Genomic DNA, 15,513 nt, shown 5'->3' on the forward strand with positions numbered 1-15,513 from the left:
CTCCCTGATAATGTATCAGCAGTGCTTTGGAACTGGGAAAACCTCACACTTTACCAACCCCAGTTCCACTCTTCAGGCAGGTTTATATCCTGGGAGCCTGCTAGAATCCTTCACTGCCTCGGTGATGGAAACAGATGAAGTTTCCTCCTCTCCTTCTGGGGGCAGAGCCAGGAGGCAGAGCAGTGTTCTGTAAAGGCAGCTCAGCTGTCAGAGCCCAGGGCAACAGGCAGAACCACGTCCTCAGTGTGACCCTGAACACGCTGCTGGCTGTGTGGGGACAGCGAGGTGGGGCCTGTGTCTCAGCAGCATCCAGGATGCACAGGCACTGCTCCTTAGGCAAATCACTGAATGAACATATGGCCAAAAGGAAATAAAGGAGCTGCAATATTTAAGGTGCTGCATTATCTGTATCTGAGAACTCATAATCACAACTTGAAATTCTTAAGTGCTCACATTCATTTCTTGTATTACTTAAGTACCATATCAGAATAGCCAACTTCAAGGTAAGGTGACAAGCTGAGCTAAGCAGATTGTTTCAATTTCTCTTTTTCATCATCTCAATGCAGCTTTTTAAAACTTGGGCAAAATTTTACAAGGACTCTTTCAGTTCAGATTTTTTAAAATTGTCAGAAATTACTTAGATGATATTTATTTAAAAGAAAGACTCAGGCTTGCATTATACTCTGCACACTACTCAAGTCTAAGCTAGAAGCCTTGTGAATGGATAGGCACAAGGAGTTTATTTCCCTCAGGAACCTTTTTTATTTTCTTTCCTTATAACCGAGAAAAAATGAAAACATTAATCAAAGTGGCACTGAGTATGGAAATGCCACTTTTCCTCACCTGTCTGTATCTACAAGAGAAACATAAGACAAACAGCAGGAAGAAAAAAGCAATCTCATACCCTAAACAGATGCTGAAGACCCAAGAAGTGCGCTGTGGGAGAGCTCTGTCATAGAGGAAATGAATTAATTCAGAGATTCATCCCCTGTCCCGTGTGCTGCAGCAGCCTGGGAGGAGGAGATGCTGCTGTGCAGGCCATGCTGCAGCAGCAGGGAGCTGCAGGCCCTGACTGTCTGCAGAGGGGAGAGAACCAGCTGTTCTCTGCCTCCTCAGATGCTGGGGCTCTTCCTGGGAGATATCTGAATTTGCCCTGTGAGCTGCCAGCTGAATCCTTCTGTCATTTAGGCCTGTGATACACAAGGAGCCCTAGAATTGAAGTATCTACTTCCATGTTTCTTTTCTGATACATACTATAATAAATAAGTGTAAGTTTATGACCTTCTCATTATTTTGAACAAAATTTTGAAGATTTCCCATCAGAAAGAATCTCCCTGTAACAAAGATAATTGTCTGCATCCTTAAAATGACAAAGCAAAGTCCTTGAAAGCCTATAAAGGCAGGCACTTCTGTAGTGGTAAAACCTAAAAAATCAATGCTAAAGTGCTCTACAAATGTGTAACCGTCAATACCAAACAATTCAGCCTCAGTGCTATGAGACAGAGCACAAGAACTCTGAACTAAGACCAGCCTATTGACCCTTAACATGCCATTTGCAGCACTTCAAATATTGAGCTAGGCACACCAATACACAGCTGCAGATAAATTGGGTACTACCCACAACTTTATTCCAAAGTACATTATACTCTAATTTGGTACCTTCTGACCAAAGTCATCTATGCAGGAAAGGGAGATTTAAAAAGGCTTAACACCAAAGAAAGACTGAAGACTTACCTTAGTTTTATTTTAACATATTCCTTTGCAATTAGAATTAAATATTTACTGCTAATTTCATACATCTCTCATGCTGTCAGTTTTAGGGTAGCTCATTTAAAGTAATACCAGGGACATCTAAATTACGACTATCTTACTCCAGACGTTCAGAATAATTGAATTTGCCTCTGGTTTTTTAGATTTGCTCAATTATAAGGTGCTCATCAATCCTTCATTTAAAAGAAGTCCTCTATCCAACCTTCCTTCTGACAAGTGACAACTAATAATGATTTAGGAAGAGATAATTTGGTCGAGTAAGAGTCCTTCCATATAAAGGATTAATACATATATATTAATTTAAAACTGAGCATTAACACCTAGAAAACTTTCTTGAAGTCTATCATACTTAAAAGTTTTTTATTCAACTTTCCATATCCATCTGTTTTTTGCCTCCAGGTTGCAGTCTTTACTGCTATAAACTGTGTCAGAGATGAAGTATTGCCAACTTGACCAGTTAAAAACATTCCCTTTGAATAAAAATGGATTTGAAAGTTAGATTACTTATTTGCAATGCAAGATGCCAATTACTAGCATCTAATTGGAAACAATTGTTAAACAAAATTCCTTTCATCTAATTAGATGGGAGATAGATGTTTATAAACTCACATGCAGTACTTACAATTCCAATGTTACCAGAGTCAATTTAAAATCAGCATGAGAAAAAATGAATTCATTTAGGTAAGACAGGAGGTATAGCTGAACCAATTACTAACTACTGATAAAATCCCTTCACCTATTATTATTCTATATACACACACAATTTCTAATACAGAATTCATATATGTATCTAGACTGAAGAATAACCTGTGGACTTGAATTCTAATGTGCAGGTTTGACTAAAGTCACAAGTTAAAGGAATTCAGACTGAGCAGATAAATATGTAAGGATCTATAGTGCATTTAGCAGCTGTTGGAATTTATTGAGTACCTGTTGGAACTCATTGAGTCTTAATAAAGGCTCAAAAGGTTCAACCCCCACAACACCTGCAACCACAAGTGAGATTTTGTTGTTTCTGGTAAGGAATGTCTCCACATTGCCAGAATATTACACAGTGTAATTCCAAATCAAAGGGTTATGGCAGGAGATGAAACAGCAGTTTTATAACAGTTTTGGCAATACTTGAATCTACTGATCATTTTCCTGACTTACCCAGTGGGCAGGACAGTAAACCAACATTATGCCCAACTGTAGTATCTTTATTTCAGTCTTTTGTAGGGATTTGTAAGGATTTGATCTGGAAGTACTTTCCTGAATTGTGATGGAGGCATATAATTGACTTTAATCCTTTTCTTCCATTATCATGTATACTTTCAGATTAACAAAATTTTTTCTGCCTGCTTTGATTTCTTTACATTACAGACAGCAAGTGGAAACCAGGCTTCCTAAATGATAGCACAGATTGAGGTCAAGAGTTTACAAAAATGCTTTTATCATTTAATCACAGTTATCAATCACTGAAATTAGATCTGTAGATGTAGCATGAAAGGCTTCAGAGTAAGAAATAAACAGCTTGATCCAGAAGTGTTTAAAATCGATTAAATAAGGTTTTCATTTTAATTTGCTCTAATTTAAGGACAGCTTTTAATTTAATTCCCACACTGTTTTAATTCTCTCCAATCAGTGACCCAGTTACACATTTTAAAAGGAAGTATTTGTTTAAGTCTCTCAGAGCCAATGAATTAATATTGAATGTGGCATTTCATAGCGAGTGCAAAAAAAGCGACTTTGGTTTCCATCCTAAACTATAAAGCATGTTTCCATTACTTTTCTACAAATACTGGATAGATACAAATGATAACATGCAATGTATTCCTTGATACTCTGTTTTTGCCAGAATTCCTCAGTTTTCTGAACCTCCCTTTTAATAGCTTGTCACATCATCTGCTAGTACCTTCAGTCCTTATGCCTGTGTCACTCAACTTTGATGTTGAGTTTAAAAATAATTTTGAATGCACTCAATTGAATAAGCAAACAAATTCAGAAGCAAGGAGAATAAAAATGCACCACTTTTCACTAGTTCATTGCAACAAGACATAGGTGACTTCTGGGCTTCTACCAGAGTAACTGTTTACAAACTGTTTAATGATTTTACACAGCATTAAATTGCTGTAATTATATGCCAGCCAGAGGACAAAGGCTCCTAAGACTTAAAACAGCTTCAAGTACATTTCTGAACTCCATAAATCTTCATGCAGCCCTTCTGAAGTGCACCAGCCACCAGGGTCCATATGACAGTACAGCTCAAAACACAAGATTTCTGAGGCTTAGGTAAAAGCAAAGACAGCAACTTCACAGTTCCCACGTCACTGTGTTGCTTTGGCAAAGGGAAGGCTGGGTCTAGTTTGCTCTCTAGACTGTCTGCAGTCTTTGAATGAAGACTGCTGAATAGAAGATGCAAAGTCCCAGCTGAGCAAAGTCTGGAGTGAAACACCTGACATTCAGGGCCTGAGTGCTTTAACTTTGCCTGGCAAGTTCTGGGCCGTAGCAGCATCACCTCCTTCTCGTCTGCCGTGTCTGAATAGAAACAGCTGCTCTGCTGTTATTTTAAGGCTCAGAGGTACAGACAGAGCTCAGCTGCTCACAGCCTTGTCATGAATCACATCATGTAGGCTGAACACAGGCACGCTACTCTTCAAACTGGGTCACTTTTAGGTGTGTATCACTATCTGAAGAATTCTAACACAAAAATGTCAGTGGGTGACTCATGTTTAGGCAACCACTAGAAGACCTGAATTGACTTCTTGGACTTTAGCACCCAATTCTCTTACTGTCTGAAGCATCAAAGTGAGGTCCTCACTTGTTTTCCATATTGAGTATACATTCAAACTATGAACCTGCACCCAAAATACCATGTAGAGGAAGAAAACAAATGCACCTGTATGAGAGACTTATTCTGCTTTGCAATGCATTAGTGCAAGTATTTGTCAAGTAAGGAAGACATTAAGACTCCACGAAGCATGGGTTAAAACACCTTTTACAAGCGATGACATGAAGAAAAAGGGACTAGCACAGATAATGTTCCATCTGTGCAGATGCTGGCAGAGTCAGCTGTGCAGCACACACAGACTGCACTCACGTGCACACATCCTGTCTCTGCTGAGGTTCACCGGCATTATGGTCTCTGGGGCTTTCAGCTTTTCTCCAAAGCAAACAAGTCTCTTCATCATCCCTACTGTCAAGCAAAAAGCATGTTCACATGCAAACATGCTGCTCCACTTCAAGGTAAAGATAAGGACGTGCCAGCAGCAGGCTCCCCAGGTGCCAGGTGAGAGCTGCCCACGGGCTGCTCCGTTCCGAGCAGCCGGCTGCGTTTATCCGGCGGCGCGTGCTCGACAGCTCGGCAATGCACCTACTCAGGTCAGCTCTTCCATGGATCACTGACTCCTCTGTGTACAGCAGGCTCCCTGGGAGCATCCCCACATGCCCTCTCCCACCTAGCACCAGATGGTAGCAGTAGAAACTATTGGGAAAGCAAGCAATGAAGCAAAAATTTAAAAAAAAAAAAAAAAAAAAGGAGGGCGAGAAGATTACACTGAAAAATTTAGTAAGAAGGGTTAGAAGTTTCTTTTTTGAGGGGGTTGGGGGTGTGTGTTATTTATTTTCAGTTTTCTTGGACAATGTAAAAATCACTGGTAAATTCCTGGTTCTCCAAAAGGGCAAAGCACTCTGGCATTTTTCAGCAGTCACCAGCCAGTGCTCACTCCATGTGACAGCATGGAACAGGATCCCCAGCCCTCAGCAGCCTGGTGTTACTAGTCAGCACTGACAGCTGAAGTCAGGAATTTACAGGAGATGATTTGGGAAAGGAAAGGGAGAGAATCAGCCCCTGAGCTCTGGGAGAAGTGTCTAAAATGCTGCCTCATACTCCAGTCCCTGATGCAATTCCCCACTCAGAGTCCAAGTTTGAGCCTATACAACTATGCATCCTGAATGTAGCATCTAAATGCATACTTGGGTTCAAAAGGAAACACTTAGCAAAGATCAAAAGTCTTGTTCACTTGATAAAATGAATGAGATGCACTAAAGTTAGTAATTTCTATGCCTTATGATTGAACATGAATCTAATGGCTTTATTTCTAGGTTTGTGTTACCTTCCAGAAGTGTTCTTCAGAATAGCAAGTGCATCTGGGTAGCCATCCATATTGTAATCTCCAATGTGAAGTGTAATTGGAAATGAATTTTCTGCTGAAGATTTGTCATTCTGATATGGTACAAAGCCCCAGACTGTGTCTTTATTTCTGAAGTCTTGCAAGATTGGAATCCACTGTAAAATAAAAAAGAACAACTAGGTAAAGAAATTAATTTTATTTATTTGAACAATGTAATTCTATTTAAAACAGCTAACACCACTTCATCAGGGTTCTTAACCATTTACAAGTAAGGATTATTTCCCAACTCTGTCACCAAAAGAAAAAGAAATAATTTGAAGTATTTTTTATGCACTCAGTTATTCCAGAACAGGAAAATACAGTTAAGGTTTCAAGAATACAACCATAATATGGAGACATTCTGGAACACCTTGACTGAAATTCAGGCTTGCCTGGAGTTTATCCTAATCCCTAAGTGTAGATAAGCCCAAATCATCAGGGCCATGAGATCCTGAGTCTCATTTTTTCCCCCTGGAACTGCAAGGCAAAACAATAGGCATCACTAAAGCTGGAGGATGGATGCAGCCTCTTTAGATTCGTGGCCAACACCAAATTGCTGGATACAGTCACTATGCTGCAGGACAGCATGGGCATTCAGAGGGGCCTTGGGAAGACAAGAATGGGCCAATAGACACTCGGCTCCAGACACTCTGCACTGGCCTGGGCTGGGCAGTGCCCAGCTGGGTACCAGCTCTCCTGAGGAGGGGAGGCTCCTGCTGAGCAGGAAGGTAAAGCTGAGCACAGCAGCTCAGGCAGCAAACCAGCTCTGCACTGGAGCTGCTGCCTGTGCTCCTGCTCAGGATTACCCAGGATTTCTTTTCATACAGCACTTGTTCATCCGCATCTGGATTCAGTGTCCAGTTTTGTGTCCCGCAGCTCACAAAGGATTTGAGAACACCGAGTGTGTTCAGGGAAGGGTCAGGCACTGAGTATGTCTTCAGAGGACAGGCTGAGTGCACATGGATTGTTTGGAGAACAGAAGATCAAGGCAGGATCTTGCACTGCCTGCAAGGAGCCAGCTGAGGAGATGGAGCCAGGCTTTCTACTGTGACAGGAGGCAGAAGAACAAGAGAAAATGGCCAGACTGACATGTGGGAGGTTCTGACTAGAGATAAACAACTAAATTAAACTACAAACGAAGCCCTGAGAAACTGCAGGATCTTTGTCCTTGGGGGTTTTCGAGGTCTGACTGGACAAAGCTCTAAACAACATGGTCTGAATTCAGTTTGCTCCTGCTTAAAGCAGGAGGCTGGATCTCCTAAGGTTCATTTCAGCTTGAACAATTTTATTATTCATGGATATTTAGAAGTTCAAGAGCTTCAATTCTCCTCCTATATCCCCAGAAGCATCAGATGCTGCACTGTTTGATAAGAAATTGAGATTAAAGTATCAAACTGAAAGTACAAAGGAAATGCAAAGTATAATTTTTCCAGGATAGCAAATAGAATGCATCTGCACTTGTTTTCCAAAGTACTGTAGAGGTGCTAAATAGGAATTTATCTTAATTAAAATCAAGGTAATTTTGCAAGTTCGTATGAAGCTGAAGTGCCAGGGTTAACATTTCAATGCTACAGAAAAAAAAAAAAAAAAAATCTGTGTCATTTAAAAAGTCAGAAGTAATTTCATATGTCAACTAACTGACAATGCCTTCAAAAGGACAGAGGGGTGCCATCTTAAAGGATTGCTATCACCAACATCAAAAGCACTTAACAGATCCTACATGTCTCTCACTCAAGCTTCAGTTTAGCTGTTTGAGGAACCAGAACAAGATCCATGACAGTATCATATCCTGCTGGCACAGTCCAGTAATCAATGCCATTCCTGCCACATGGGAATTGTGTGTGACACTTAACTGCTCCCTTGGGATTCCAAAGAACTCCAGGCAGATCAGAGAACTCCCAAAATGACTGCAGAGGTGCATTGAGGTGGGTGCTGTGGGATCCCAGAGATGGCTGAGACACTGGGGCAGTGGTGATTGTCACTGCACACACCCAGCGTGTGCTGCCCACCTGTGCCAGGTCTCTGAACTGAACCTGCTGCAAACTCACACCTGAAATCAAACACACCTGGGCCCTCACACCCCACAACATGCTCATGGCTAATTAGTTACTCGTAGTTGCTGAAGGTTTGGAAAAATCTAAAAACATGAAAATAAGGAAAATATTTTTACCCTGAGGGAAGTTTTTCAAAGGGTTGGATTTCTTAGCACTTACTTGTCATGCAGAAGACAGATGAAACAATATTATTGCAAAATAATCTAATTTTGAAAAACAGTGATTGAAATCAGAACCATGAAATATAATATAGCTTTTACTTTACATGGTATCCTTCACACAGTCATTGCAGTAAAATCCAATTATATCCATTATATACTTTGTGAATGTTCCCAGGTACGGTAACACTATCTTAAAGAGACAAAATTAAAAACGAATTTTTAGGCACAAACACAAATTTGTTTTTCTTTTTGCTCTATTGAGAGTGATTCATAGAAGGCAATTACACATTCTTCAAGGTCTATGACGAGATACAAAACAACAGGTGAGCACAGCATCACCTATTGCTACCAAGCCTCAGCACCACTGACGCCACAGAGCAAATCCATCCATGCCACAAAGCACCTCTGGGACTTTCCCCAAGAGCAGCTGGGTAGCATTCAACAACATCAGCCTTGCTTGATGCACAACCAGAGCACATCCCAGCACCAGCTGTAACTTACTGAACAGTTGAAATTCAGAGTAATCCACGCTTTTGGCCAAACTCCTTCTGTAGATTTCTATTACAAACTGCACTATTGTGTAATGTAATGCAAGATTAATTGTTCATGTGCCTCAGGACATAGAGTTCAGTACAAAAGGCAGAAAAGTGAAAATGTGTTTGTCAACAATATAAATCTCCTGCTTATTTTGTATTTGATAATCCAGACAATTACTTTAAGCTTCACGTTTGCTGTTATTATGTTAACAAGAAAAGACTAAAACTAATTTTTTAATTTCTAAGATAGAACTAGGTGGTATAATGAGGACACATAAAGCTATTTTTTCCAGTTTTCTGATCATATGATTTCTCCTACACAGCGCAGATGAGAAAAGACTGAAAATTTGAGTAAATGTATTTCTAAAAGAAATTTTAAATTAACATAAAATTCAGTCAGAGAAATCAGATTCACTTCTTCCTTTTCTGTTAAATTCCTCTGCATAGCATCACTACTAACATCACTTAAAACTTTTATATATATAGGTATTTTGGATCTTTCAATTAATGATCTGTAGTCTAAAATAGGAAAAATATTTAAGTGCCTGAAAATTTGTTTCTAAACTCTTCAAACATTTGTTTTTCAAGAAGCAGAAAAGAGAATGCTTTCCTGCCTTGTGAAAACAGCATCATTTTCATTTTGAAAAAGATGTGGGGATTTGAGAAAAATGTAAAGCTCCTGGCAGTCACTATAAAGGGCTCATTTCTTACAAAGTCCACACTCCTCCATACATTAGGGAAGGCACTTCTCTTGCTCAAAAACCTGTGAGCAGGTCTTTGAGCCCAACCTGTGGGATTAACATATCTCCATTTTTAAATTACAGCCAGAAACCCGGGAAGCACCAAACCCAGCCCCAGCCAGCTGCTGCTTCCAGGCCACAGGACACAGGCAGGGAGCCAGCTGAAGTCACAAAGCTGGGAAATTAGTAGCCCATTCCTGGCCAGTCATCTTCTGAGAATGCCAAAGATGAGCATCAGGAGTGGCCTGAAAGAGCTGCCACGGCACCAGAAGTAGCACAAGTCCTTTTCCTGGGGCTCCCTCTCTCAGTGCTCTGCAGTTCAGCTGCACACAACAAATAACTCACAGGATTTCAGCATGCATTGGGCTGCAGTGCATGCAAGGGCCACCTGAATCCCTTAGACAGCTGAGGAAATTACTGTCTTTTACTCCATTAACTTATGGTGTTTAAAGCCCACAAGATGACAACCCACAGCATTGGTTTAGAATCACAGAAAAAAAGTAACCGAAGAAGTAAAAGTCCTGTTTTTAATGCTCACAGCCCCACAGCTGCTTTCAGAAAGAGAAGCAACTTAGAAATGATGAGAGGATCTTGTAGAATATGACATTTATGAAAACTATAGCAGCTGAACCCATTTTCCCCTTTAAACTGTTACACAGGAGTGAGGAAAAACTTCTGCCACTGACTGACTGCAGCTGATAATCGATGGTGTCACCTCCCTCTACAGCCTAGAGAACGACACCATGAAGACCTGGGCTTTGCTGTAGGATGCACCGCTGTGTTCTACTTCAGACCTGCTCCATTTCCAAGAAGAATAAAGCTATAACCTTTTTATTGTACACAGAAAGGTTATAAGAACCATCAAGCCCACAAAGAAACTCCCAGATGAAGGGACTGAAATAATAGTGTTTGCCTTGGGAAACAAATGAAAAATCATACCGAATACTTGGCAAAATTAAAGAAGAATTAGTCATCCCCAAGAATATCACAGTATCATTAAACAGTACCAAGAATTTTAAAGCATTTCCCAGATTAGACTGTAGCTGTTGCAGGTGAATTTAAAGAAGTCTGAGGTGTCCTAACACCTGCCACAATCTGAAACAGCATATCGGATGCCACTTGGATCTGACAGCAATTCTGCTGTTGCTATGGAAACATTCACATTCTTTTAAAACCTTGGGAGGTCTGTATCTCCTTAAGCCACTTGTGCATGTTTTGTTGGCCTTTACTTTTGCTCCACCATCTGAAAGAAAAAAATTGGAGGTATTTCTAACACTTAACCCTTCCCCACTAGCATCACATAAATTAAAACCTACGATAAAAGGTTATCCTTGAAACAATTCTCCTGGTTTGGCCTGACTTTCCAGTAGCCATCCAGTTGGGCCAAAGACATCATGAGAAATATCCTGACAGACAGGATCTTACTGAAACAACTCCAAAGGCTGACATGCCATTGCCTGCCTCTCCTCAGTGTAAGTTTTAGAGCCACTAATTGTACACATGTGCATTTCTGACTGTTATGCATTTCATCCCAAAGCATCACATGTTATCATGGAACTGCAGGAACTGTTTCTCATTTGGTTTTATCAAATGCTACAGCAAACAAGCAGGAAGGACAGAATCAGGCCCAGTAGGCAACGTATTTTTTGATAAGACTATCATCTCATTCAAGATCTTTCAGATTTGAGATCAGTTTTGTTTAAAAAAATGAAATTTTGAAAACAAGGATTTGTTGCTACAACCTTAACTAAAAACATAAGCCACAAAACCCTACAGCAAAATCTGAAAAAAGACAATGGAGATATGGAGTCTTCTATTTTCTCAATAACAGACTTGCAATTTCGCAGTTTCCCACAGATTTCCTGTAATTCCCTACCTGTTCCACAAGGGATAGCATCCCCTTGTTGAAACAGTTTCTGCCCTACAAGGGATCCTTATTATTTCCCTCAAATTGTAAAATGATCAGTAAACAGAATCTGTTCCAGTGTGTTGCCACAAAGTTTATGTTTATCATTTCTCATGAAGAGTAAACTAGTTAGTCAAAGCTTGTTATCCGACCTCACAATGACCAAATACAGTGAAATGAAACACTTTACTTCCAAATAAATATAAGAATTGACATATTTGAACAGATTTCTACCTGAAGGAAACATGCAACACATGAGAAAAACAGCAGACATATGAATGAAGATACTGATACTTTTCAGTGTTTCAGAACAGTGAAGAAAGTTTCAAAGAAAAAAGCTCCATCAACTCCAGATGAGTGCTAGAAAAGACTATTCTAGATAGAATTCTTTAAAAGGTTAGACAGAATAAGTCATGATTGCATGCCATTTGATACTGTCATTTTTAATTAAAGTCGCTCTAAAAATAGGGAGGGAAAATTGCTTTAAAGTTTCTAGGTAAGTCCAAATACTTTTTAATACTCTTTTTCTAGCAGGTTGAGAATCTCTTGGATTCTTTGGTGTTTAAAATAAAGGGGCAATATTTAACCGCTAATTTTTATCTCCAAAGTCACTACCTTGGAAAGTATTTTCAAATTGAAACTGCACAGAGAAACTGCTAAATTGAGCAGACAAATTAAATATAGGTTAAATATCTGATGTTTTCTATGACTAAGTAGTTTACTCCTATCAAAAAAATGAACTTATGAAGCAAGGTAAAAATTAACTACATGCAATGTTACTTCACAGCAGGTTATAGTAACAGACTCCATCCTGAAAAAATTCTGATATTATGCAAACTGACCCACACCTTACTCTGCAACTACTGCACCACTTCCTTTTGGTAACATATCTGAACAACAGGATCCTAAGACCCCACTACTCCCAGTGGTTCCAGCTGTTTGTGTGGGGTTCACTTTCTACAGTGAAATTACTTTAATTCAGAATGTTTGTCTCAAATTTACTTGTGGAGCAAAACTCAAATGCCTTTTAATTCTTATATTATCCAGAGTAAGGAAGTAACCTGAGAGCTGCAGTGCAGCTGTCCTTTGCCAAAGAGCAGCCCAGCCACTCCCCTGTCCCAGGACGTGACCACAGCCTGGTTCTCCCCAGAGCAAAGCAATGCAAGGACCAAAAACTGAGCGTCCACTTGCTTTGTGCAAAGGCTCTGCCCCAAAACTCAAACTCTGCTGTACCCCTGTGCATCCTACAATCCATTGGCTGTGTGCTGTGTTTACAGAGAATGAATGTAAAAAAAAATAAATCCAAAGCAAACCAAGACACCAACAACCCACAACCAACCAAACAGTGGGCACAGCAGAATGGGATTTCTGAGAACTGAGCTGCCGAGCTCAGAAACCTAAAAGATATAAACCACCAAATTTAGAATTATTCTTTCTTACTCTGATGTCATGTTCCATCCCAGTCATTCCCCCTGTACTGACTGGGAGCTGTGTGCTTTCCTTTCCTAACTTAGGAAAATTTCCTCACTTTCCTCGCTTAGGCTACAGCTTGTGTTCTATAAATTTTGATTCTACACTCTAAACTTGGGATACAGACTGTAATGAGTTCAGCTATAAATTCTGAATTATAGATCAGAGAGGGCACTACTTTTAGCACAAAATTCAACTTAAATTTTTTCAGTGAGGGAAAAATCAGTCCTTCATAACATGGTCAGCAACATGCAACTGGAATTTTCTCTGAGTACCCCACAGGGGGTTTTGCTGTCAGCTACAAGCACTTTATATGTCACCTTGGCCTTTAGGTTCACATTGCTAAATATGGATTTAGTAAAACATTTATTAAACCATCCAACAAAGATCTTGGTTAATTTACTGTATGCTGCAACTTCATTATAAATCAGGGCACTATAAATACTTAAACCAGATGATCACCTACTTAAATAAATGAACATATAATAATCTATGAATTACAACCACATCTTTGAAAGCCTTTAGTGTCATGGACAAACAAATCTCCAACAGTTTAACAGAAACTCAGCCCTGAAGACAGACAGCCTAAAAAAGTGTTCTATACCACCTGGAAATTTACTTCATAAATAACAAACAAAGACAAGGTAGAAATTAGGCATAAGAGGTGTGGGCTGGTTCAACTTGATATATGTGTGTGTGTGTATATATACATACATACGCATTTTTTTTTACTCTAAAATAACTCCCTAAGTTAATCTAAATAAACTCATTTGAATTAGATTTGTTTCCAGCTCTTAGCACAAACCTTATTTTGCATCTCATGCTGGGACAGTTATGGTGCTTTGAATGCAAAGTGTTTTGCAATCAAGAAAGTGACTCCTCAGGAGCATCCATCATTTCCTTGAGAAGAATTACCCATTATAAAGAGTTCTAGGAACCTCTTCCACTAAATCCATATTTTTTCAGATAGGGAGCACACAAGTCAATAAATATAATTCTGTAATTACAAGTGAGGAGGTTTCATTTCTTTCCTGAAAAATCTCTATTTCACATAATTTCATAAACACAATATTTTGCTTTGTCTTTGCTATTCCAAAATCACATTACCTGGTCCAACCCCAGCTTGGTTAGGTAGATGGCACTTCTTTGACATGTTTCATCTTCACAGACTGGTAATAAATGTTCACTTTGTCCATCCCCATCTGTCAAAGAGAAAAAAAGCCCGTCAGCTTTGCATCTGCAAAATCAGAAACCCCGTTTGCATGAAATAATCAGCTGTGAATAATCTACTCCTTTTTTTAAAGGTGAAAAATTACATGAGATAAACTAGATGTATTCAAAATCCTTAACCTAATAATCTAATTTGGGTCTTTTGTTTGAAGATTGCCTTTGCTAATGTACTTTCATCTTGACCCATAATATAAGGAGAATTTGAAATTCTACTGACATACTGAGAAGAGTAAGTCCTTAGCAATTTAATCCCCTGTGTTCAGCTCGGAAAAAAATTATCTTTAATACCAATAAACCATCACAAGTCCACCACAAAAACTTATTTAATTTTCTGAACTAGTTTTAAACTCTTACGCTGTCAGCAAGACTTTTTAAGAAGAGTCATGAGTTCACATGTAATGTCTTAATCTGTACTTAACACAAAAAACAACACTGGAGAGTTGATTAACACAATGGCTAATAAATACCAGGCTTACAGAATTAGGTAAATTTGACTAAATTACAGGTTTTCAAAAACGTTCTTTAAGCGCCTTTAATCCATGTATTTCCAAAACCTTTAGGAGAATAATGACCTTTTAATATTTAAACAAGCAATGACTATTTGCATCTAGAGTTCTGACACGCAGAGCACAGAGCAGAGAAAAAAGTAATAATTTACTGTCCATTATCTACTGCAGGAGAAATGTGTGTTGCCACTGTGACCTCGCAGCCCTGCCTTCCTCCCCAGGGGCCAGCACTGGCAGCTCCCTGCCTGGGCTGAGGAGGGCACAGAGGGATGGAACACGAGGGCCAAGGAGCAGCAGCATTGACAATCTGGGCTGCCAGATCCCCACCAGAACCAATCCTGGCTTGCCACACACATGGCACCCTCAGCTCAGGCAGATTTCAGGCAATCCACTCTTCCAGGCTATGGAATCAAAGCTCACAGTGTAATAAAAAATATTCACTTTTTCAACTTGCCCCTTAACCTGTATAGTTCTGAGGAGCTGGGTATTTCATTCGAGATAACCACAGTGTTCACTGAGAACACTGAAATACAGAGAGGTCCTCATCTGGCACATTAATTACTTGAATCATTTCCACCACTGGATTCTTTATTACACCTATCAAATATTGCAGGTTACAGCCACAAACATCCTTTCAGCCTGGCTCCTTGACAGCTGCTCTGCTGTCCCACAACAAATGACATTTTTACTAGTCAGATGTTTCAAAAATGCAGCTTATGAATATGCCACAAAACACATTTCTGTATGAACAAACAGAAAAGGTGCTGAGAGGACCAAGGGGCCTCAGGCACACCGACTGCTTGGGTTTGCAGAAATCCAAACTTAGCCAAGTGGATTTTGTAAAATTGCTTGATGAAAGCTCCTGAGCTAATATGCAAAACCCAGATCATCTGCCTGTCACTGAACCCCTCATTCATTTTGCAGTGCAGTACTGGCCACAGCCCAGAAGTGCTGTCATGTTTTTACCAGCACCATAAGAAAAGCTTTCT

At 39.7% G+C, this 15,513-nt stretch overlaps 1 protein-coding gene across 1 annotated transcript in view; it reads right to left on the reverse strand.

Moving 5' to 3' along the window:
- ITFG1 (integrin alpha FG-GAP repeat containing 1) overlaps positions 1-15,513 on the reverse strand; it is a 72,123-nt gene that overhangs the window by 21,643 nt on the left and 34,967 nt on the right. Inside the window, exons 9-10 of the mRNA XM_083870353.1 lie at positions 13,896-13,990; positions 5,865-6,037 (exon numbers count right to left, since the gene is read on the reverse strand). Of these exons, the coding sequence (XP_083726479.1) occupies positions 5,865-6,037; positions 13,896-13,990 (268 nt within the window). The remainder of the gene's footprint in view (positions 1-5,864; positions 6,038-13,895; positions 13,991-15,513) is intronic.

This window comes from Zosterops lateralis (genome assembly GCF_965231275.1).
Source record: "Zosterops lateralis genome assembly, chromosome: 12".
Classification (NCBI taxonomy): Eukaryota; Metazoa; Chordata; class Aves; order Passeriformes; family Zosteropidae; genus Zosterops; species Zosterops lateralis.